Source organism: Paroedura picta, chromosome 7 (genome assembly GCF_049243985.1).
Source record: "Paroedura picta isolate Pp20150507F chromosome 7, Ppicta_v3.0, whole genome shotgun sequence".
Taxonomy (NCBI): Eukaryota; Metazoa; Chordata; class Lepidosauria; order Squamata; family Gekkonidae; genus Paroedura; species Paroedura picta.
In genome coordinates this window covers 93,571,930-93,598,283 of record NC_135375.1, presented here as the reverse complement: position 1 = coordinate 93,598,283, position 26,354 = coordinate 93,571,930, and the positions used below count along the sequence as shown (strand labels likewise).

At 41.9% G+C, this 26,354-nt stretch overlaps 1 protein-coding gene across 10 annotated transcripts in view; it reads right to left on the bottom strand.

Moving 5' to 3' along the window:
• Positions 1 to 26,354, bottom strand: part of NRG1 (neuregulin 1) — a 680,406-nt gene that overhangs the window by 149,875 nt on the left and 504,177 nt on the right. For 7 of the 10 annotated variants that reach the window (XR_013232658.1, XM_077345430.1, XM_077345419.1 and 4 more), the window contains exons 5-6: positions 18,149 to 18,199; positions 16,507 to 16,557 (exon numbers count right to left, since the gene is read on the bottom strand). The exons of the other annotated variants lie outside the window; for them this stretch is intronic. Coding sequence is in view for 6 of the 7 variants with exons in the window: in XM_077345430.1 (XP_077201545.1) it covers positions 16,507 to 16,557; positions 18,149 to 18,199 (102 nt within the window). In the remaining variant the exon portion in view is untranslated. The remainder of the gene's footprint in view (positions 1 to 16,506; positions 16,558 to 18,148; positions 18,200 to 26,354) is intronic. 10 annotated transcript variants of the gene reach the window in all.

Sequence of the window (26,354 nt, the reverse complement as noted above, 5' to 3'; positions counted from 1 at the left end):
CCCCCAACCATAAAATTATTATGCAAGTGTTCTTTCACAGAAATTAAACCAAAACTGACTAATGGCATGAAGATCCATTGTTCATGATTGTATATACCGTATATACTTGCATATAAGCCGAGGCACCTAATTTTACCATAAAATCTGGGCAAACTTATTGACTCGCATATAAGCCGAGGGCGGGAAATGCTCTATCATCACACCCTCTCCCATCCAGTATTGCGATAAAAATAGAAAAAAAAGATCAGAGTCCCTCAGTCAAACTGTTGATGTCCTACAAGCTGCCAGAGCAAGATCAGCTTGCAGTACACATTTGCAAAAGGCAATACAACTACTATCTAGCTGGAGTAGGCTTTTAGTTCAATCACCATATATACCCACGTATAAGCCGAGGAGGGCTTTTTTTAGTGTAACAAAATGTTATCCTGGCATAAGGAGTTAAGAATGTGGGCACCAAGAGAGGCATGATAAAATATATTCTGAAATGGTACAGGGGAAAGGGCTCTGGAGACCAGCAACAAGATAGTTGAGATTGCATCGAAAGAAGAACCATCAGATGCTAACAGACCCTGTCCTCTGGTTTAATGGTGGCATCCCCAAGTTTCCAGACTCTGCCCCCAAGTTCTCAGCCCAAGGGATCGGCAATCCAGCCAAGACAAGCCTCAACAGAGCACTCCGACGTATTCATGAGTACATATATTCATAATGAGTAATTCTTTGGGAAGATCTTTGTAATATTTCTTTCCCCTAATTCCTGAAAGGCAGGTATCTTCATGTCATTTCCATAGATCCCCAGGTAGCGTAAAGAGAACACAAAAGACAGATCTGTTGCAAGACAACACATGAATTAAATGATTCACTTTTCAGTCCTAAACTTCCCAAGAGTGCTCCTGGCCAAAATGGAACATCCAAATTTACCCCTTTCAAACAGAATTTGCATCTGACTTTCCTCTGAACGCTTCCACACAGGTCTGTTCAGTTACAATTTAGATGTCGTTAAAGAGAAAACATGTCACCTGTAACAATTTGATATGTGGGAAAGCCCTAGGAGTATCGATGTATATCTGTGGAACAGTTTTTTCCTTGTACTAAAAAGTTGCTCCATAGCCCTGGTATAAACCCAAGCAATCCATCAGAACTTCACTAATATACCAGATAAGGCACGAAAACTCAGGGTGGGGGAGCTGACATGTCCTTTACGCTGTGCCTATTTCCCATTTCATTTACTACAATCAAGCTGTAGCTTTATAAGGAAGTTCAAGGAAATTAGCCACTAATTTTACCAGCCCACCTATTCTTCAACCGTCTCTTGTCATTGGCAGAAATCTGCCAAGCTGAAAAGGCTTTTCTCTTCTTTCCTCTTGAGTCTCCCCCCCCCCCCCTTTGAGCAGAGAACCTGAGCAGGAAAATAGTTAAATGAGAATACAAGCTTTGTTCTGTCAAATTTCGCAGACAGCACTGTGTGCCCTTTTACTCGTGTGTAACCACAGATGATAATGTCACCTAACAAGCACACACTCACCCAGAGAATAAAATCATGTCTTGCAACTCTGTCCTTGAGAGGAGACAGAATTGTCATACCTTCCAAATGATGGGTGAAAACAGAATGGGTCTTATTTCCCATGGAAGATTGCTAGACAGGAGCCGAGTCGATACCTCCATTGCTGTGTGCACCACTGATTAATACCCAAATAAACAGTTAACTTGAATTCATAATCTGCACACAATTGGCTTGGTGGAAAAAAGAAATATGCAAACCAGAGAATGGTTCACCGAATAAAATGATACAGTATATTAGCTCACAGGTATTTCATGTGGAAGGGAAGGACCAATATCCTGACAAATCAATACAAATAAGGGCACGGGAGGAGGGACACAAAACACCTCCTTGTGACAGTCTAGACCAAAAATGTGATGCATTTGCAATTTTTAAACTTGGTCAGCAAGAACGCTGGGATATCTGATGGAAGATAAATACAATGTGATGACGATTAAGTCCTCGAATAGCAGAGGGAAAGGCAATATCTATTAAACAGACAAACATAGTTCAAAAATACGTTTGATATACTTTAGGACAACATTTGGACAGATTCTAAATAAAATTCCCCTACCCCATCCCGGATGATAACCTATAAGGTCTTCCTTTAATCCCTACACATATTGATTTTGAGGGATTCTTGCCCTTTCACGTGAGATATTGGCTGGTGATTATATACCGTGTCATTTCAGACTGCTAGAAATTATGCTTTTTAATCTGGTTCTCAAAAATCTGATTTTTTTCCCCATGTTAGAAATATCTCCACTATGCCAATGCAGACTGCCTAGACAGATTGTCAATTTAACTTCCTTCTGTTGCCGGAAAGATGAGCGATGGTGTGATTAGTCTGTGTGACACGGATGTCTGTTTTGGTCACTGAATCTGCAGTCTGCAGCTTAGCTGCTGACAAAGTTATAGGTACACATGTTGGTCCACAGAAGAAAAACAAAAACTAGTCATGCAATACCTTCTTCTTAGGACTAGCCAAAATCTCACCACATAGCAAGCTTTCAAGTTACTCATGACTGTTCATCAGAATATTTAGTATAAAAAGTGAAAAGGGAAGTGAAGTGAACGGGGGGGGGGATGGCATAGGGAAGGGGTAGTCAACCTGTGGTCCTCCAGATGTCCATGGACTACAATTCCCATGAGCCCCTGCCAGCAAACAGTGGCAGGGGCTCATGGGAATTGTAGTCCATGGACATCTGGAGGACCACAGGTTGACTATCCCTAGCATAGGGCATGCTGGGGCAGCCCCTAGTCTACGGTTTGAAATTTAGAATGCCGGGTATATTTCAGATATAATTAGATTCAGCACAAAACAGGCTGAACGGCCAAACAGGCCTATACTGGAGAGTTACAAACACCTGCCATTTTATGATCATCTGTTTCTTCCTAGCAACAAATGAAGCACCTGGAAACTGAATTCCTGCACAGTTCTACATTGTGGGATGTTCAAGGACGTGAATCGGCAGTTTTAGGTACTGATATCAAGCGTTTATTCCCTGGCTAATATTTACCCTTGGAATACCACCACCAATAAAAACCAGTCACAATAAAGACCTGTCACTAACAGGTCTGAAGAGATAAGGTGAGAGATAAATATTTAAAGTAAATACGTTTGTCAGTAATGTAGAAATTACATGACAACTTCATTTCCTCCAGTTGCAATACCCTCCCACAAGGCCAGATAAATGTATATCTGCCACAAGGATGCTCTGTTTACATGCAGGTTAAGATTATTGTACGGGCTGACTTCATTTGGTCCAAAATGTGATAGTCATGGGTGGGATACAAAGATCATGCCATTGCTGTGCTGAAAGATCTGCACTGGCTGTTTTGTACCTTTAAACCTGAAATGGGCTGGGACCGTGGTACATGAAGAGCCTCCTCCTCCTCCCAGTTAAGATCTGCCTCACAAGCCCTGCTTGCTGGGCCACAGGATTCGGAGGGGAATATGGTGGTGACCACAGAGAGGGCTTTTTCAGCAGTGACATCTTGCCTACAGAGTACCCTTCCCCCGAGCTTGTCTGGCACCTCTATGACTCTCTTTTAGAGGCTAAGCCATACTTCCTCAACAATGCTTTTGTGAAACCATGGGGTTTCTTGACAGCCCTGGAAAGGTTTCCTGAATGGGTGGAAGTAAATTTTATATATATAATTTAAATCTGTTAAACATTTATTCATGATATGACCATATATGGTCATGTCAACCTGACCCCTCCCTCCCAGAATGGCCAATGATGGGCCTGGAGGGGGTGGGAAGGGGAGGGCCCCCATGTGGACTTGTAAAGAGCTCTGCTTCCCAATCATGATCATGCCGCTTCTGGGGTTTCTCAAAGCCTGTTTCAGGGGTTTCTCAATGGTAAAAAAAACTGAGAAAGGCTGGGCAAGGCCAAAACATTGTCCAGGCTTTTAATTAAGGGGCTGTTCTCTTAACATGTTTGATTTTAATTAACAGATTTGGTGTTCTATATTTTCACTTTCTTTTGGTTCTTGACTATGATTTTTGATTGTGAGCTACATATCTGAAATTATTCTTTTACTAGCTTCAAAGCCCATTCCTAAGAATGGGCCTTGAAAGGGTCCCCTCCCCTGGCCCCTGGCCAGGCAGCTTAAGGTGGCTTTAGGCCACAGCTCGCAGCTGGATCAAGTGGGGCAGGTGGGGGCTGGGCAGCTTGTTCGCAGGGCTGGGACAGAGCTCCTTAGCAGACAGTCAGCAGGCCAGGAGGCCTTAGTTAGCAGGCCCTCCACCACCCAGCCCTTTGCTCAGGGCCCTCTCCTCTTACCTGCTGCTGGCTCCAGGCACTGAGGCATGTCAGAGCAAAGAGGCTAGAGTCCAGGGACGGAGGGCGGGAACTGCAGGGGCAGGGCCAATCAGGGTCCCTGCACCGTGATTGGCCCTATTCCAACGTGGACAACTGGACATGTTCCACCCCCCAGGCTGTTTCACAAATATAGAGAGGAACAAAAATGGATAAGGATATTGTTGGGAACATCACATTTTGTGATTCTTATGCCACCAACCAGGTATCACTGTAATACTATAGTATTATATGTGTGCATGTAATTTATTTGGGTTGAACTGCATTCGGTCCACGGTCATACCATGTGCAGCCACTGAGACTGTATGTGCAGTATTGCAGAGATTGTGTCTTATGTTTTAATGCTGGTTTTAATCTTAATGTGCATTTAATAATTAATATTTATATATTAATATATATTTCCTGCTCTACCTTTGGGTTCTTGACTTATTTGTAAGCTACCTTAGGCAGGTTCCCTGGAAAAGAGACATAAACATTTTTCTAAAGAATACAAATATCAAATCCCATCCCACAGGTTTCAAAACACCAGAAACTTGAAAGCTGCCCTTTTCAAAAGGTGAGCCAGGATGTCTGAAAGGCTAGAAAACATTCAAATATCCCCTCTGTCTTCTTGTTACCTGGCTTTGGGTATGTTTTGGTTGGAATTCCCCCCCCCCTCCACTGTTCTCCCTTGAATGATCAATCCAAAGTTGTAATAAAACATACCATATGGGATAAGGTGGCAAGTGCCATTCTGATATATCTGGACTATTTTTTAAGAATTTCCCATCCTCATCACAGATGGTTTCAAGTGTTGAATTGTAGCTAGGTCCAAATAGGTTCTAATAATGTGTTTCATGAATTAGGAAGGCTTACTCTGGCCAAATTTGAGAACATACCCTGTCCCAAAACTTCCAAAGCAAAACAAAAAAAACAAAACAGGCAAACCGGCAGGGAGAAAAAGAATCTTGAAAAGAAGAAACATGCAAGTATTTATATATGTATGTATTCATTGAAGAGAAACACTGACATCTCCCAAATATCCATAATCCATAAATCACAATGACTCCAAGGCCACAACTTACTTCCCGACAATCTAAATGAGCTTGGTGTGCTTGCTTATCATGCATTTTTAACAGACTGAGGAGGCAACACCATTATGGACTAGCAAACTATGCCAAAGACTGAGATATGGAGGAAAAGAATGATACAAGTGAGAAAGATGGGGTGTTCTTGTCATGAAAAATACAGTAATTTCCTCTGATTTGCATAGATGACAATCTCATGAGCATCAGAACTATGAATTATGAAATAAAAAAACAACCTGTCATCTGTTCCACAATTCCTAAGGTTTTAAAAATGAAAGGCACTGGGGATGCAATAATTCTCATCTGCATCTAGTTAAGGAAGCCACCTGAAACCAGCTACTTGCTTCCTAGCATATTAAAAACCTTGAAAGTATGAGATATGTATTGGGTGATTTGCTCCAAAGGAACATGTACTCCAGCTGTATAATGTATTATTGTTGTTTTATTGATGTCATCCCCCCTGAGTTTGTAAGAAGAGTAGGCTTTAAACGTAAATTTATTACTATTACTATTACTACTATTATTACTAACTGCTGCTGCTGCTGCTGGAAAGGTCAAACAGTACATTGCAATTACTCTGGTGGCAACTTCTCTATGGCCCTGGAAAGATTTCCTGAATGGGTGGGAGTTAATTAATTTTAATATATATTTTAATGTTGTTAAACATTTATTGGTGATATGGCCATATATGGTAACACTGACCCCTCCACCCCTTCCAAAATGTCAATGATGGGCCTGGAGGGGGTGGGAAGGGGATTGGCCCCGGATGCTCTTCTTCCCAAGCATATTCTGCACGATTGTGCCATTTTTGGGGTTTCTCAAAGCCTGAAGAATGTTTCAGAGGTTTCTCAATGGTAAAACAGTTGGGAAAGGCTGTACTAATCTAATGTAGCTCTCAGATGACAGTGACAGAGTTATAAAACAAATAACCCCTGTTAAAAACCTCTTTTCTGCCCTTTTACAATCAGGAAATTCAAAGGATGGAGTAACAATCTTCCTAAAATTCTGCACGGGCTTCCCATCTCTTCCCATCTTATTTTTTCTCGAGATAGTTTTATCATTTCAATAACAATGAATGGAAGCCACTAGCAGTATAAAGTTATTTAATGTAGCTATTCAAAACATTTCATGCCACCTTCTCACCCATTTGAGGATCCCCCAAAGTGGTGATCCTTCAAACATTAAATCCAGCTTTAAAAATGCCTGGGGGAAAGATTCTTGCCAGGAAGGACCTTTTACTACCTGCTGTCACCCTTTTCTCCCCTGTGGATTAGTCTGTTGCTGAATGGCAGATTTGTAGTATTTGATGGTTTGTTGTCATTGTTTTCTCATCTCCCTCCTCAAAACCCACATTTTGTATCTATCTAATACATTTTTATCACACCGTTCCTCAGATTAATACACATGATTCTCTCATCTTCATTTTTACCTTCAAAAGAACCCTGTGAGGTCGCTTATCTAAGGCAGAAGAACTGTCTAAAATCACTCATGGACCACAGGCTACATGGCAAAATGGGGATTCGAACCCAGGCCTCCCACCCAGATTACAATCCACTACTCTAACCACTAGTCCAGAAAGCCAGTGTTATTTCACCTTGCCCACAGAGTTCTTTAACAGTGACACGGCAATCTTCTTCTCCTTGCTTCTCCCGTCTACTGATATCCTGCAGACTGCACCCTCCTTGGGGAAGGGAGCTCTCGCACCCTGCCCACACATTCCCTTTGCTTTGTTACGAAGTGCCATGAACATGGATCATGTCATATAAATAATAAATAATAATAAAACATTAACAGCATGTGTACTCTATTCTTTATGCTAAGAAAATCTCTGGAAATGCAGTTCAACCCCCAATATATGTGTATACAGAGGTTAGAATTATTGAACTTCTACTGCCAGTCTGGCTTATTTTAGCTGACAGTCGCACAAATTTATTCTTTATGCCCAGAAAATATGCAGATAACAAATAGCCATTAATACCCATCCCATCTTACCAGCTACATTCACTCATTGTATATTCTCCCCCTTATTCCTTTACGACTGCAGAGTTAGTTTCTCCCAGTTCAAATATTGTTCAAGCTTCTCACTGCCATTTTATGCCTTTATCGTCCATTGGAAAAGCCACACAACTGACTATGCTATTAATTGTTCTATACCAGTGGTCCCCAACCCGTGGGCCACGGCCCAGTGCCGGACCGCGGCTCCTTCTTCCCTCCCCCCCGAAGCGAGAAGCTCGCCAGGCCGCGAGCAAATCGGCCGCCAAAGCGGCCGATTAGCTCGCGGCCTGGCAAGCTTCTTGTTTAGGGGGGGGGGGAAGAGAAGCTTGCCGAGCTGCAAGCTAATCGGCCGCTTTGGCGGCCGATTTGCTGGCAGCCCAGAGGGGCCGGGAGGGGGAGCCGTGGCCGCCGGCATGGCTGCGGCGCAAACGTGCATGCGCGGACTGCCGGGCTCAAACGCGCGTGCGCAGCAGTCCACGCACGCGCGTTTGTGCTGGGGCTGCCACGTGTGCGCGGGCCCCCGGGCCGCCCTCTCCCCCCACTCCGGAGCAGCGGTCCGCGGCAGCCAAAAGGTTGCGGACCGCTGTTCTATATCAAAAAGATAATGCCTATAAGACTTTTCTGTGAAACTCAATAGCCCAGATCAAGACTATTGTACTAGTGTAAGTCATTTATCTGGGCTACAGAATAGTGAAAGAAGAAGAGCTGTAAAGTGACAGTGTGTACTTCCTCCTACTATAATATAAGAAGGACTGTCTAATAACTAAACCTAACAGAGAGAGAAAGACCTATCCAATGGCAATACAACAAAATAAAGAAAGTGTCCTTTTTACAGTTTTCCTTCTGTTTATTCAGTAGGGGAACGTGTCAATACAGACCAGTATCCCCATACCCATGTGAACCTGTGGCCAGTATTATATTATTACTATACATAAGGTTTATATTCTTGATACTTAGTAAATTGATAAAAAATATTGAAGACTCGGAGGACTTGTCACTGAGGAAAGAATTTCACTGAAAACGGAAATTACCTGGATGCCGTTTTGACAAGAATTCCTACTGAATAAACAGATAAGGAAAACTGTAAAAAGGACACTTTCTTTATTTTATTGTATTGCCATTGGATAGTTCTTTCTCTCTCTGTACTTCTCCTACTGTCAAAGTCTTTACATTCAGGGCGGCCTAACTGTGTCCTTCCAGATGTCCATGGACTACAATTACCATGAGCATGATGTTGGCAAGCACTCATGGTAACTGTAGTCCACCCCTGACTCCCTAATTTTCCTTCTTTTAAACTCTTTTTTTTTAAGTCAGCAGTTTAAGTGGATATATTTCACAAATAGGTGCTACATTTACTAGAGTTTTGTGCCTCTCAACATCTATATTCCTTTTCTAACATGTGTATTAATATTTTTAATACAATTAAAAGAAAAGAGAACAAGGAATGTCATGGAGGGGGAAAGAAGACTAAAAGTACAAAGAATCGACATATCAAACTCATTAGTTAGTTTTGATTCCAGTCTTCCATAGCATAAAACGTTAATTCAGATTTCTTTTATATCTGAGTAGCTTCGTAATTCTTACAGTAACTATCATTCTAATTCTTTTAAAAGCCTCTATATTCCTATGAGAAGAAATACCAACTTAAACTAGAAAATGCTCATGAGAGGAGACCTTTCAAAATGTTTGTAACACCTGCTTAATTGGTTAGAACTTCAGTTAAGTGGGCAAAGGAACAGGTAGTTTTAACTAGATGAAAATTCACATACTTTTTCTCTGCATCATTATCTTTTTTATGTTGTCCACCCCCGGCCTTTGTGACAGAGTAGACAGCACAGCTCAATAAATAAAAGAAGGATCAGTATGAATTAGTGCTGCTTCACAGATGACCTATTGAACATATTTTGTATTACTGTATTTTGTCTTTACATTTTTTAAAAATCAGGTGGAATGTGCCAAACATATATAAGTAAATGTCTTACAGTAGTACATTTGTCAAAGAGCACATACCTGCCAAATCCATAACTGCCATCCCAAGAGCCTTATTGACCAGAAGCCTTCTGACCAAACACTTCAACATTTGAGGAACTTTCCAACACCATTCATTAGAATGTCAATTTTACTGCCATTCCGTCTTTAGAGATTTCAACAGAGGCTGCTCAAATATATATCTGCAGCCATAAGAGCTAGAAATTTGTTTCTATTTCATAAAAAAGGGGTTGAATCAAAATGTATGTCTTTAGTTAGAAGTGATCTATATATCCGCTTCCTTCCCAATGGGGATATAAAGCTGCTTAGAACATTGTTCTCCACTGTCATAGACATCACTTTAGCAGTCAGGCTCCAAGTGTTGAAGTGACAGAAAACAAGTAAGTGAAGGGTTAAATTCTTCACTGAGGCAGGCTCCCCCAAGTGCTCTGACTGGCCAGCAACAGCTGTGAGAGAGGTGATATTAGAGCTGTATTGCTGAGGGAAGTGGTTAATTAAGACTCTGTCAGAACCTGCATTAGAGAAGATCTGTCTGTACCTTTGCTGAGAAACAATTTTGATAATTTAGTCAGAGAAAACATTCTTGACTAATAGTATGGATTCAGCTTAGTTCTCCACAGACAGGCGGACTGGGAAAGAGATTTGGCAGAGGGATTTGGGTAGAGGTGTGATATTCCCAATTCAGGCCAAAGGAAGGGGGAGAAATCTTCTAGGGAGAGAAGAATTATCCCTGCTCAAAGGATAAAAGGGAAAACTAGTACAGGATTTCCCTAGACTTGTGTAAGAAGAAACTTGCTTCAGACACCTCAAGAGTTAGAGGTTCTGCTGTTTCTAAGGAAGGAAGTTTGGGGTACTAAAAAGGATACATGCCTACATCTGTAGGCATGCTTGTTTGTGAACTATATAAATTAGGAAACTGGAAACTTCATTTAGATCAATGATTTAAATTGGACTTTCTTCTTGATTATTTGAATCATTTTGATTTAAAATCAATTCAACCTGGTGCCCAGCGCTACACATGCAAAGCCTCATCCTCATTTGGTTTCTAAGCTCACAATGCTGTAAAATATAAAAGGTAAGAATTGGCAAGTAGATATCCAGGTAACACACATGCGTATCCATTTATCTCACAAGTTGTTCTTCTACATCATATGATGTCCATGTCTGAAGCATTCTTAAATACAGTGATACTCAATCAGCTTTATCCCAAGTATATATCTTCATTGGACTGCAGATCCGATTTCCCAATAGCAACCATAACACATTCCAGTCATGAATTCTGGATGCCAATTATTTTTACAGGTGCTCAGTGTTCCAAATTTAAGCAACTGCATATTTAGAAAGTTACTTCATTCTCAGAGTTTCATGGAGTTGGATTAGGTATGCCTACCTCCAGGTGGGACTTGAAGATCCTCCCGAAATTACAGCTCATCTCCAGACTATAGAGATCACTTCATCCAGAGAAAACTAATGCTCTGGAGGGTGAACTCTACAGCACTGTACCCCAAAGAGACTCCTGCCCTACCCAGCCTTCAGCCTCAAATCTTGAGGAGTTTCCCAATTTGGATCTAGCAACTCTACCCTCCATCTCTCACTGGTGACCAGCCAGGGGGGACTCTCACTGTTGGCTAGCCAGAGGGGACATGGCAACCCTAGGTTGGATACAGAGCAAAATTTCGACTTGCACTAGATCTCTTGCTCTAGTAGAAACACAAAAAGATTTACAAAATAAATCTTGCACAAGATCAGGCCTATATTAATTAATATATAAAGAGGAAAGCACACAAGATCTTGCCCAGGTGGAACCACACTAATCCTGTTCATGTTTCTGCTTGCACGTATTCTCTCTTTTGAAGGCTCTAATACAGAACTTTGACATCCACAGCATAGTACTGTGCACAGCCCTTTTGGCTTCTGAACAGTTTCCTTTGCTTCCTTTTAAAAAACAAAATGAAAAATAAAATAGCAAACAAAAATATTTGTTCCTTTGAAAAGTAGATAGCAGAGTCTTCCCTTAATGGCTCATTTCAGCTCCAAATGGCCTATTGAGATAAAACAACTTGAAATCAGAAACAAAACCCTTGCTCACGGACTGTGTAACAAAAAGGAGAAAAAACACATTTGCTAAAAAGAACCCTATCAAAGTACATCAATATTGGTTTTGTGTTGATGATGTTGAAGGCTATTATTGAGGTATTCTAAAAACTCCTATAATACCAATTCTTTATCATTACCAAAATACTGTAACTATCAGAAAATATCTTTTTAACCTAATGGACTAAATTCTACCATTGGTGCATGAATTAACGTTGATTTCATATGTGCTAGCATAGAGCCATGTGCTCCACTGAATCCCAAATCTGCACATGCTCTATCAGAACCAAAGATACTCCAAAAAAGCATATCAACCAGTTAAAAGAAAGTTCTTTGCAATAAAGTCATCTTATTACCCTTCCTGAAAGTAGTCAGGGGAGGGCACATAGAAGAAGGGTTGGTTTTTATACCCTGATTTTCATTGCCCGAAGGAGTCTCAAAGCGGCTTATAATTGCCTTCCTTTCCTCTCTCCACAATAGGCACCCTGTGAGGTAGGTGGTGTTGAGAGAGCTTTGATATACCTGCTCGGTCAGAACAGCTCTATCAGGGCTGTCGCGAGCCCAAGGTAACCCAAGTGGATGCATGTGGTTGAGCACGGAATCAAACCCGGCTCACCAGATTAGAAGCCGCCACTATTAACCACTACACCATACTGGCTCTCTAGTGCCTCTAGTGGCAACCCATTTCATAATGTTGGAGCTCATACAGGAAAGATCATCACTGAGCTCAATGTATGAGGAAAGAACAAGTGTTGATGTAGTGGTCAGCAAGCAGGATCTGCGAAACCCAGGATCAACTCCCTACTCTTCCATGGAAACTTGATAATGGTCTTGGGCCACTTTCACTCCCTCAGCCTAACCCACTGCACAGGCTTGTTGGGAGGATAAAAGGGAGGAGAGGGGGAATGATGCAAGCTATTCTGGGTACCCTTGGGGGCAAAGGCAGGGTATAAATACATAAATAAACAAGGAGTAGCTGCTGGGAAAAGCTTGGCTGGAGGGTAGGCATATACTGGCAGAGGTGGAATTTGTGTCATGAGCCATAAATGCCTGTAGAGGTTAGTTTGAGCCCGATAACAAACAGGTACAATTAATGCAAACCATTCTAAATAAGGGTAAAATAATCTTCTGATCTTTTATAAATGGGGAAAAGTTATTTGGACAACATGATGGCTGGTACAAGTTGTACAAATCCTGTGAAAAAGCAAACAGCATGTTCTCTTTTTTACAACCTTTTAAGAAGAAAGACTGTTCCTAGCCATGCTTAGACGGAAGAAAGCCATGCAGAAATCTATGAGACTTCTATCTAGATAATTATGCATACAAAGGATTTCACCTTGTTTAGCCTTGTAGGGTATCAAACAATTTTAAATTGGTAGCATTCCAACTTTGCTCATAGCTCATTTTGACCTCACATCAGTTCTAACATGTGCAGTCCTGTAGATACCTTTCTTTTTTTGAAGGGTGATGCTTGAATTTAGTCAATTTATCCTCCCTTTATGATGTAGCTGATAAAGACTAATTTACACTTCACTCTTACATTTCCCTAACTGCAAAAAAGAAGAAAAAAAGAAAAAGAAAGAAAAAGTTTTAAACATTTCCTGTGAATTTTATTTAAAAAATCTTGTGGCAACAGTTATAACTAACAGTCTAAAACCAACAAGGACCATATAAACTGAACTTTTAAGTCTTGTTGAAGTTAGCCGTTTTCTTCTCAGTTCCACTGCCATCAAGTTTTAGTTGTTGAGGTAAATTAAACATTTTACCTCTGCACAAGGTACTGAGTGTGATTTAAGGGCACCTAAAAATAGTTCATCTGGACCTTCTCACAATAGGCTTTACAAAACACTGACGCTGTCACCCTGGATCAATTCGACAGCCTATTTAGTTTGGAGCACATGGTCTGTACGCTACCCTGCTAAAAGAAAGGTACAATCAAGGTTGGGAGGGGTTGATGGATTCCCAGTTCACAAGGTTAATATGGTGGAATGCTCCAGGTGGGCTACTTTTCCCAAGGTCGCCTCAACAGGAGTCAAAAGCCCTCCAAGGCAGCCTTGCAGGTCTCAGCATGCTGCAGTTCTAACAGCCCAGAACACAGTTGTCACACCACAACAGGCACTTATGGAAGCCCTGCTTGCACATCCAGGAAAGGCAGTAGGAGATTCACTAGTTTTGCTTGAATTCAAGCTCCTGAGGGACTCTGCCTTAGGGAAAAGAGTGGGCATCCTAAAAAATGAAAATACGCTGTACAACCAAAGCAGATCATGTCCATGTGACATCCTCCCCAGAAATACAGATGAAGCGAATCAAATTCATGCTCTGTGAATCCAGCACTGCACAAAACCAAGAAAGTGCTATGATAGAGCCACTAATGTCAGCTCGCTGGTCCCATTTCCTTCTATGAGCTGTGAGAACCTCAAAACAAGGGGCCTCTAGGTTTCCCCTTATTTTTGTCTAATTTGACTTCAAAGGCAAATCCTTGGTTGCTCTCCACTTACACGTATTAACTGGAGTTTCCTGACATTGGGCAAATTCTGGCATGGATCCCACTTTCAGTGGCCTTCTTAAAGGAGGACCGTCCCACTTCTCCCTCTTCCTTTAGTATACTACCCCGTCCCCCAAGTTCAGCAGACTCTCATGGGGAACAAAGTGGGAGTCTGTGAAGGGAAGGGAAATCATTGTCCTCCTCTCCTGCAAAAGGAAATGGCATTTTGTAAGAGGAAGAATATGGTCGGATATATTCCATTAGGTTTGTTTTTCAGATTAGCAAGACCTGACCAATTCCAAAGTCATGTAATTACTTGTCACCTCACTGTATGGGTAGAAACTATTTCCCCTTCGCACACTTTTCTTATGGGATCAACAAAAGTTTCAACATCTAGTCTGGCCACTAGTCTTGGCTAAAAATGACAACTGGTAAAGGAATTGCTGAAGGGGGCAGGATAAGGATTTCTTCTAGTCTAAGGTCTCTTGCTGTCCGTAGGATGTGACTACTGTCTCTATTGATTCCATTCATTTGTATCTTTTCCTTTCCACCTCAGTTGGCTCACTCATCCTCATGTAGTCTCAGTGCCTTGCATCCATTTGATGGTTTCTGCAGAGGGAATGGTTTCTGTCTCATCTCCCACTGCATCCTGAAATGAATCCCGAATGACCTCTCCTTTTCCAAATACTGATTGCAAGCTACTGCTTCTTGGTTTACTCTGTTCTCAATCAGGGGTGGTTTGGGAGAGCCCAACATCAGTTGCTTTCCAGCTCTACCACAGAGAGATGCAGAATATTCTAGCGCAGTATTCTTTTGCTTCTCTGTCTCCTTCCTCAAACCCTACCTTGCATGCTGGCAGCATCCAGCTTGAATACACATGAAGCTGCCTTAGATTGAATTAGGCCATTGGTCCATCAAAGTCAGTATTGTCTACTCAGACTGGCAGTAGCTCTCCAGGGTCTCAGGGAGTGAGTGGTCTTTCATATCACCTCCTCCCTGATCTCTTTAACAGAAGATGCTGGGATTGAACCTGGGAGTTTCTGCATACCAAGCCGATGCTCAGCCACCAAGCCGCAGCCCTCTCCTCAAGCATGGAAAGAAATGATAAAAACTCTTTTCCTCCTTTCCAGATCAGAATTCTCAGGCTTGAGATGCTACACCCTATCACATTCCAGTGACATTCTCTCATTAGGACAACAACATTTAAGTCCAATAGCACCTTTAAGACCAGCAAAGATTTATTCAAGGCACGAGCTTTCGTGTGAATGCACACTTCCTCAGACAATGGAACAGGAATCATAAGAGTACAGATATAAGGAGAAAGTAAATTAGTAAACAGCATCACAACATCCTAAATATGCAGTATTGTAATTCCTTGCTAGAAAAGCAAATCACTCCTTTGGGTTCAATTGTAGTTCACAAAAACATTGGGGAAATAAAACTGTTGAGGTTAGTGATTAATGGCAGCCACTTTCCCAGTTATGAAACAAAGTAATTAAAAGATACTTTGAATTACTTCTTTTTAATTCTCGTATTCAATGAAGAGAGAAGGTGTTAAAAACACTTTCCCTCATTGCACGGGAGGATAATTCAAACATAAAACGGAGATCAAAGTAGACAAGGAGTGGTGGAAGACCTACCGCAGCTTCACACCCTGATAGTCTAACAATACAGATTATTTATGCTTTTATTGCCTTAGAGAGCTTTTCTCATGGGACACAGCATGCAAGCACCATGAATGTTGGGTAAAAACGCCACCTGAAAACACAGACCTTTTTGCGATGCTCCAGAGTGAATCTCATAAGCCATTCCAATCCATTCCAGAGTTTGGCCATAGCAAAAGGCCAACTCCATTCATCCCTACTGATATATCATTAAACCATTCCTATCCTAATTTATCTCTTCAAACTCAAGGCAGCTAACAACACAACACCCAGTTGCAAGAACACAAATCTCACTATCCAAGTGACAAAACAGAAAGTGTGCAAAACTAAAAATGCTACCGAACCTGCCAAAACAGTTTACCCTCCACCAAACGCCCTATGAAAGAAAACTGGCCTTCTTGAAGGTCGTGAGAAGAGGTGCAATCTGGTAGGGCCCTCCAAGGGACTAGATCTGCTGTTGACCAGATTCTAGCTGTTCTCATATGCACAGTCCTAGGCTAGGAGAAGACTGCCTGAGTACGGTAACTGGAGCCAGAGAGTATATCTGGAGATGCAGTTTGATAAATATGAGGCCTTAGGCCATGAAACAATTCAATAACTGATAACCAGAACGTTGAGACCCGGTGACACAGACGGAGGGGACAGACTAGGATTCTTCTTTTCACAAGCATGCTTGTAAGCTAGATTCTGGGAAGCCTACTTGGCTCTTAAGCTTTGCGAAAGAAATTTAAAAAAAATTAATTAAATAAAGTTGTATCCCTGGCAATTATAATAGGGTTTGTGCATATGACTGATCTGTAAAGAATGTACGCCATTAATTCACTTAGACTACTTCTCATTATGTACTTACAGGAAGATGTATTTGTTCCTTCAGTGGAGGCCGATATCTTCTCTATAGGCTCTGCAATATACAGAAGGCAAGATAATAATGGGGATCGGTAAGCTGTAAGCTTTAGCCTGAAGTTAGCCTTTCCAAGAGAGGAAAAATGATTTTAAAAAAAAGAAAGAAAAGGAATAAGCTCTGGAAAGCAAGAAAGCAGGCAATCCCTTGTGGGGTAAAGTGCTACTAAAGTTGGTGGAAAACCGGCAGCGCTTGAGAAAATGTTTTCAGTTGTTCCTAACAGCACAATGGATGAGCCATTGTGAAAGGGATTACGTTGAAGGCTAGGGGTGAAAAAAGACAATTCCATTTCTTGTTTATAATAAATTAGACTGGAAGACTCCACGCTACACGAGAAAAAGGCTATGTTCAGATGGCTCTACAAAGACTGAGCGTCCATAAGAAGCGCCTAAATTAGGAAATATCCAGAGCAGGGAAGCGAGTTTACCGTAGAAAACTGGCGGTCGGGCAAAATAAGTTTTCCGTGAAAAGAAATCCAGCTTGAAGTGGCTCGGGAAGAGAGAAGCAGGGAGTGATTCATGCTAATTGTCAAGAGAATGTAGAAACCTGGAAACTAACAAATAAGGAGAACCAAGACAGAAATCAGAATTGTCTAGGTTTCTGAAGCTGTCGATTTTTTAAAATCTTCCCCACAATAGTTGCAAGACCAGTTTAAAGGAAGGTTGAAGATCTTAACTAAATGCAAGATCAAACAACATGCCAAGAAATGTTATTGGTAGGCTGAAGACCACCTTAAAGCAAAAGACTGAGGCTCCATTTATGATCTAGCTCAAACAGGCAGGCAATTTCATTCCACCAGTAGCTTCTGGTATACGTCTCCAAAACCCAGAAGAGCTAGTGATGCACCATCGACTCTCGATGGCTACAAAGCCGACAAAAGAACAGAACCAAGCAGCAGCATGCAGTCAGAGAATGTGAGACCTGAATGAGGGCAGATGATCGTTTTGTGACTTTGTAAGGGGCAATTCACAGAGAACATACATGTAGCCTCCTTGCAAATACTTGAAGAGCCCTATCTTGAAAAAGCCTTGTAAGAAGACACCTAGAAGAGGTTTGGTATGCTCTTTTAAAAAAAAAATGCACAGCACCCTTATGAAGGAACCAGAACCAACATACACAGGAAAAGCAAAAGAGCATCAATCATGATATAAGCGTGTTTTAATTTTCCAGATTAAAACACTGAAATCCAGATCTGCCATGCTATAAGAGGGCACATGCAACAGCAGAAGAAATCAGAGGCATCTACATGCTGGGCCAAGCAGCCAATAATGAAAGAAGAGGAATATAGGATGGACAGCCAGCCGGCTGCTACTTTTAAATAGCATCCCCTTGAGCTCTACCATTCCTGACAAGTTCTTGCAGTGGATTTCTTAAGGCCATGCTGAAAGTTCAAAGAGTCTCTAAAACTGCAGGGAGAGCTCATTTATTGCTTTAAATGAAAGGAAGATTTCCTGGAAATCAGATGGCTATTTTTAAAAAAATCTTCTGCATGCTGAAGCTCTAGCTACAGGCAAATTGTAGAGAAAGGTGGAGTGAAGACCTGAGTGTGAAGAGTTAGCCAAAGAGGCACAAACCATTTAATTTAACTTACGTGAAGATGTGTTTGCTCCTTTGGTCAAAACAGGTATTGTGTTGGTGGGTTCTGCAAAACAAAACAAGGATCAGTAGCATTTATACCATGATTTGTTACTGCATTGCCAGGTGTACAAAAAAATAAACACCTTGTCTGAAGAAACTTGGAAGTACAGCAAACAGGGGTTGGGGAAGGAACCAAAAGCAGGACCCAAACTTAGAAAATAAATCAACACGGATAATTGCTAGAACTGGCCTCAAATATTTGGAAGAATCTCTTTTTGTCGGAAAAGTGAAATGCTTGACGGCCGTTGTTGGAAGAAAGAAAGAACCAGTTCTCCTTGGGTGAGCTGCTCTGAGGTTCCTCTTTCTATGATCCATCATTCCCTTTACAGAATAATATCTGGTAACATCTGGGCTAGGATAAATATTACATTTCGCACAAGTAAACGCTGTGTGCTCTGGCAAACTGGGCTCCAATGAATGATTCAGCAGAAATAACTGTCGGAGAAAAAACAGCTCCGAGTGTCTGTTTTCAGGAATGAAAGTACGTTAATCCATGAGCAGAATGCACAATGCTGTGTAATACATGGGGTGTCTTGGCAGAGCATTTTGCTGTAAGTAATACTCCATTCTTAGGAGAAGGCTGGGATTGTTTGCCTCACAGAATAATATTTACTTATGCCTGGGCCAAAGTATACTCTTTCAGTTCACTTTCCTCCATGGAACTTCATTCTGAATTTTCTTTCTGGGGTGCAAAGATGTGCATATGTCAGCATTGTGGATCATTGCTCTCTAATGGCACAAGTATCCTCATTCCAATATGGAAGATCAGAAAACACCTGGACAGTCTTGTTTCAGGGCGTATCATGATCATTCGGACACAGAATAAGAAGAACAGAAATAAGAAATCTCTAACACTTGGAGAGGGGATAGAACAAGACAGATTGGCAGATGGGAATCTGGTTCTTTGGCCTTCCAAAGCTCTTAATTTTTCTATTGATTTTACCATTCCATCTCATGGGGAGTCTCTGTCACACAGAATGTATGTTGATTTTTATCCAATGCATACTTTCCAGAGCTCCAGGACAGGCATGCAACTGGTGTTTACCATTCTCAAGTTGTATCTAAATTTGTGTCAGGCGAATGTGATAAATTTGTATGATGAAATTTTTGCTGCTTGCAACCACTACATATGCATTTACTAGGGGTGTGCATTCAGGTCTACCTGAGCCTAAAATATACCCGGATAAGGAATATTCCAGGTATATTTTGGCTCCCCAAGTGTATCTGGGTTTTCTCGCCTCCCCCAATACTGAGAAAATCCTGGCCATATTCAGGAATTACCAGTAAATGCAAAAACAGGGGAGAGGCAAGAGCAGATTACTCCTACCTCTCAGCTGTTTGTTGGGCTTCTACTGCAGCCCCTTTTAAGAAGCCAGCCTAAGAATCAAGCTATTGGACCCAAAGAAAATTACAAAAAATTCCAAATCTGAATACTCTAGGGTGGTGGTCCCCAACCACTGGGCCACGGCCCGGTGCCGGGCCGCAAAGGCCCTGGCACTGGGCTGCGGCTTTCTCTCCCCGCCCCCCCCAGTAAGAGAAGAAGAAGAGTTGGTTCTTATATGCCACTTTTCCCTACCCGAAGGAGGCTCAAAGCGGCTTACAATCACCTTCCCATTCCTCTCCCCACAACAAGCACCCTGTGAGGTGGGTGAGGCGGAGAGAGCCCTGATATCGCTGCTCGGTCAGAACAGCCTTATCAGTGTCGTGGCGAGCCCAAGGTCACCCAGCTGGCTGCAAGTGAGGGAGTGCAGAATCGAACCCAGCTCGCCAGATTAGAAGTCCGCACTCCTAATCACTACACCAAACTGGCTCTCAGAAAGAAACTTCCCAGGCCGCAAGCTTCTTTTGTGGGTGGGGGGGGGGGAGGGAAGCAGGGCCGTGCATGCCCGTTTGCAGCCGCACATGCGTGGCTGGGCGATCACCCTCCCCGCCGCCGCCAGTCCGAAGCCTCAAGAAGGTCGCGGACCACTGCTCTAGGGTACTGGGGTCTGAGTTTAGACCTGAACTGAAAAATACTGAGAAAAAATTTGCACACCCCTAGTATCTATGCTAGAAAAAGATGCAGGCCGGTGGACATAAAATACAAAGATTATGACTCCCTCCTCACCACAGAGAATGCTTTTTAGACAAACGTATAACCAACTATTTATGTTCTGATCTTTCCAGCAAATTAAATCCCCCCCACCTCCCAAAAAATCTCTTCCTTGTAGCAAAGTTTTCCTGTAAGCGTTAAGCCTTCCTTGGGACACTTCAGTGTTTTTCACCTCCTTTGCACCTCCTTTACATCCAGTTTTCGTTCACACTGCTTTGGGTAGTGTAAAATAATAAGCCCAGGTGATGTCAATGCACAGAATGTATGGAAATGTACCGGAGAGAAGGGAAGTTTTCGCAGTTTTTTACAGATATACAGTCATTTTCTTAGTTCTGCTGCTGAGCAGCCCAAGCAATTAACCTTTCTTAAAAATCACAACAGGGCGGAAAGGAAGTATCTCAGCTGAGGGGTCTGTTGTCAATTAGACAATTCCAAAACAATACTTCCTCTCCTCCTCCAGGGACAGTATTCCACCTGGAAATGGTATAAAGTGGACTGGGGTGATCCCATAGGTTCTCCCCCATAAATAAAGAAGCAACAGAAGTTCCATTAAACCCAGGGCTTATCAGATGCAGATGGGGAAATCTTGCATGCAGATATCACTTTGGAACAAAATGGTATCTAAAAATGCCTGGAAGCCAATTCGGGGGCAGGGGAAGAGGCAAACAGAACACCACCAAGTCCCATTATGCACGGGGGGAATAACGCACATTCGGGGTGGAATGGCGGTGACTAAAATCACTGATAACGCACAGAGCCGGCTGCAACCGGCTGCAGCTTCGGTGTATGCCGCCGAAAAAGCCGCGTCAGTGAAACGTGGAAGAAAGCGCAGCCATCTGCCAATCCCGGGTGACCGTGGCGCAACCAGAAGTGGCGCTGGGATCGCCGCGTGCATAATCGGTTACTCTGGGTTTTGCCGCTGTCACGCCCCCTCCCGTGCATAACCGGTGTGCTTCGCGTCTTCCCCTTCCGCATTTTCCATGTGACCCGAAATCACCGTTTCGGTGGCCATGCATAATGGGCCCAAGCGATGCTGGTATAGTTGCAGCATAGTGGTTAAGAATTTGTAGCATAGGGGTGAAGAGTATGAAGACAGAATGGAAGTCCTCAATTCAGAACTCATCTACAAAGTCACTGGGCAACATTATCCAAGATAATATCATCTATCATATGGGTTGCTGTGAAGCTACTGAGCTAATGTTGTCAACACCACAGAATTCCAAGTGCTCTCATGGAAGTTAACAGTCATGTATATCCAGGAATTATGATAAGATAGAATTATCAGATCAGTGCACAGCTGGTACAAAAGAGCCCTGTTCCAGTGAAGCTGAGATTTTTGGCTCCATCCAAGGAAAACAGGAACCAGATAAACAGAAAACAGGAAGAAGTTAACTTAAGGAATTGTTAACGCTTGCTCCGGTACTTGCCAAAGGCAGATGGCAACAAGAATTCTGGAAGAGATACAATTGCCTTCTACAGATTCCCAAACTTGAGGGAACACAGACTTGGAGACCTGTTATCTTCTTCCAAGTGATGAAATAATTCTTCTAGAAGAGCCACTGCAAGGTTCAATGCAGGAGACAGAAAGTATTTGCCCATGCCTCTTTCTCCTTTTCAGGTAAAATGCTGATTGGAAATTCATAAGAAAATGGGAAAGCAGATTAAAGATTTTATTTCTTCAATTTCTTCAAAGAAAAAAAAAGATGGTCCCTGTAGCCCAACAAATCCTCTGAAAGATTGTGTAACTGGCTGAATCTTAAATATAATCCTTTGTTCTCATGCACTGACCTCACTAGTTAAGAAACCGAAAAGTTCTGTGCTCACACAGGAAACTCAGCAGGTATGTCTCCTGGATCAAATTGTGATCTGTTCAAGTCCTCAAATGACCATTAAAAAAAACCCACACATGTGTCCATACTGGATGATGGATGATCAATACTGGGGGTTGCTGTAACGACTGCTTGGAAGGTTAGAACTATTTAGCAACATCATCATATTAATCTTGGGGGAGAAAAGCTGTCAGATCACTTAACACATGCTAGCACGGCATACCATATCTAGTAATATTACATTTGGGTCTTTCAGTATCAACCCAATCATTCTTGACTTATAATAGTTGGGATTGCTCATTTTTAGAACAACAAAAAAAAATCAAGAGACATAGGACTTAAATTTGCAGCATTAAATAATTCCTGCATGAAATGATGGCCAAGGTCACTGACCTCAACAATAGGTCTTGAAACAAGTTCAGTGGGTCTAAATGGGTTAGCTGCTTTACCATAACAGCACCTTTGATTATTCAAAGAGCCTGCATGTTTCCAAATCACAAAGTCAACATGATAACGCAATTCCTGGCAAATCCAAAGAGAAACATGCAGAAACAAATTATGGACAAAACCTAAAAAAATAAATACAGGTAGTTATTTCATGTTCCGTGTAAACCGCCCTGAGCCTCAGGCGAGGGTGGTATATAAAGGTAATGAATTAATTAAATAAATAATAAAAAAGAACACACAATGGAGATAAAAATAGTGAGATCTAGACTCACAGATGCAAACACAGATCTCTGCTAGAATACTGAAGACTGGCAGTCTTCAAGCAGCAGTTGGTCAGATCCTTATCCTGGATGCTTTAGGCTGATCCTGCACTGAGCAGGGGTTGGACTAGATGGCCCCTTCCAATGCTATGATTCCATTCTATAAATGGAGCATCTTTAACCCATTTGGGTTGGCTCACCAAAGGCGACCCTTAGAGAGGAAGGATTTGGATACAATTATTCATGCCTTTACGGTTTCTGAAAGGCTGTCTTCCTCTGATGTCACCACCTGAGGATTTTTGCTATCTGTTCAAGAGGTAAGGTGTGTAACAGCAAATAGCATGCCCCCCCCCCTGTCGGAAGGATGCACCGCTATCTTCCCTGACCTGGATGGCTCGGGTTAGCCTGATCTTACCAGATCTTGGAAGCTATGCAGGGTGGACTCTGGTTATTACTTGGATGGAAAACAACCCAAGAAGCCCAGTGTTGCTATGAAGGGGTATCTCTTGCTTTGAAAATCTGATGGGGTTGCCACAAGTCAGCTATGACTGGAACCCAATTCTCTGTAGCCCAAGAAATCCTCTGATTCAGTCACTAGCTGCTTTTTAATATATAATAATCCTTTGTTCTCATGCACTGACCTCACTAGTTAATAAACTGAAAAGTTCTTTGCTCACACAGCATCCTATCAAAGAGCTTGAGTGATGAAAGCTCTTAGGACTTCTAGTTTACCATTTCCTCCCGCTTGCCAATTATGTTGTGTTCTTACTACTTTTAGATAATGCTGAACTTTTGGTATTATGTTCTCTGCTTCATTTGGTTTTTATCTTCTGCTGTTGGAATATTTCTATGAATCTGAGATTTTTTTGCTGGAATTTTTATATTTTTAAATATGATAACCTTCCCAGGAAGCAGCATTTTGCCTGATAAAAATAATTAAATAAACACAAACAGATAATAGTCATTGAGAGCTTGCTATATAATTTGAAACCTAAATGATGTTTTGTATTTCCCATGATAATTTCCTGCTGGGCACCACAATTTTGTACAAGCAGTACATCTATTTGTTAACATTTACCTTGTATTTTGAAATGGGGGGGGGGGGGATGGCAAAGAATTTAAATTCTGTTTCCAGAGTCATAATGTTAATTTATCCTTGCCAGTAATCAGACTTATAATATCTTTCCCAACATTGAAAAAACTGCATCTGATCTCTAAACCTTCTTGAGTGATGAAAACCTCTTTTCTTTTTTTAAAAAAATGGAATGGGTAAAACAGCAAACATCTGGCAGAATCCGGCATAGCTCTATTGGGGAAAAAAAGACATACATATATAGATTTACACATTGGGGCAGTAGCCATGTCATCCTATTCCTTCTTACACCAAACACAGAAAGAAGAAAAATAAATGCAAGGAAGGAGAATAATATATTTCTAAGTAAACTTTGTGCCAAAAGTCAACAAGTTGAGGACAGTGGGAATTACAAAGGCTCAGAATTTCAGGAAACGAGATACCTTATAAACAGGCCTAAATATAGATACTGATTTATTATGTCTGGCACATGTACCTGAAAATGTTGTTCTTAGTTTACACCAAATGTTATCAGTGCCCTTCATTAGTATTTAATAAGGTCTTTGAAATAAGTCATGGGCCAGTCAGCTGACTCCTTCTCTTAGGATGAGGAAATGGAAGAATCAGGCTTTACCCTGGTAGAATACCCACTTGAGCAGCTGGGTCTAGAAACAGAGTGAGAGATGCATCAGGAAGCAAGAGTACTTCCCTGCCAGTCTGCTTATTCTGGCAGGAGATGAAAGAAATGGGACAGAGATCAGAGCATCAGACACTGCTGCTTTCTCCTGAACCAAGGGAGTTCAGTGTTTCATCTCTCTGTTTCATCTCTTTGTAGACCTACAGCTCTTTTGTCACAAAGAACAACTACTGTGGGTCTCATACCTGAAGAGGGAGAAGAGGGGGGAGCAGCTCCCCTCTCCCTGTATGGCTAGCAAATAAAAATGGACAAATGGTGCAGGACTTGCATGGAACTCTGCTCTCTTCTTTTGCTTGTGCCACTCAAGCAGGCTTTCTCAAAACCCTGGGGTTTCTTCATGATCCCGGAAGGGTTTCCCAAATGGGTGGTAGATTAATTTTTAAATATATTTTATAAATTAGTTTAACATTTATTGGGTTATATGACCATACTTGGTCATGTCAACCTGCCCCTCCCCCAATGGCCAATGATGGGCCTGGAAGGGGAGGGGCCCCAGGTGGACATGTACACAGCTATGCTTCCCAACCAAATTCTAAATGATGGCACCACTTCTGGGGTTTCTCAAAGCCTGAAGAATGTTTCTGGGGTTTCTCAATGTTAAGCAAGTTGAGGGAGGCTGGTGTAGAAGACGGAGAGCGCACATGATGCCTGAGGGGAACACCGAGATGCCCATATAACTACACAACACCAATCAGTGCTAATTCCTGGAGCAGAGCTGTTACAGGAGCAAGAGTGACAGGCTTGCACCTGGAGGACAATGGAAACAGCAGTAAGAAGCATCAACACATGGGCTTTGGGAGGTGAGTCAATAGGGCAGTGGCTCAATGTGGAAGCAACCTTGCTCACCATACCTCCATGCGCTGACCCACTCAGCAACCCTGCCTTGTACCCAATCCTGTTTAACCTGTGCTTTCTTTTCCAGTTAGAAACTCAGACCCTGACTCCTGTCCCAGCTTCCATGCTTTAGACCCTGGACTCCAAAACCTCCTGTTCCCCCAACCTTTGGACTCAACCATCAGCTCCCTGTCTCTGGAATGGTTTGTTGACCTTATCTCTTGGCTTGATTGTGATTGTATTTGTACATCCTGGAGGCCCCAAGTACAGTAAAAGCACTAGGCTCTACTCTGCATGCCACACTTGTATTGATTGTAGGGTTCTCAGAGACCCCAGGAAGAGGGTAGAGTAAAAGGGTCAGTCTCTGTCCTGAATGTGACAAAGTATTACAAAGCCTGTATACCACAAAGGTGCAAGGATCTTTCATAGAGGAAAAGAGTGACAAATTAGTTTGCAAAAAGCAATTATCATAATGTACCTAAATCCCAGTGTTTGCTATTTATATCACACTTTCACTCTCCCAAAGAACTTCACACAACTGTCCTGACCTCAATTACACTCTCCTAGGGAGGGCTGAATGGCAAAATAAAATTTGTTATAACAAGCATTCAGGGAAAGCTCATGCAATTTTAAGAACAGGGAAAACATCACCAACTATGAATGCCAAATGAACATAGACTTAACTATTTCTAAGTACTGCTTTGATTGGATTTTAAATTATTATAGTATTTATTTTCAAGGTGACCTAGATGAAAAATCTTGTTTTTCCCCTCCACATCCAGTAAAGCAACCATACTACAAAATTCCCCACTAGATGTAAGGAAGTCTCCTAAAAGAAGAATGTAACTGCTAGGAAAACCAAGATAAGGGTTGCTAGCGCTAACAAAGAAAGTGAAAATAGCAAACAAGAAAACACATATAACTGGTA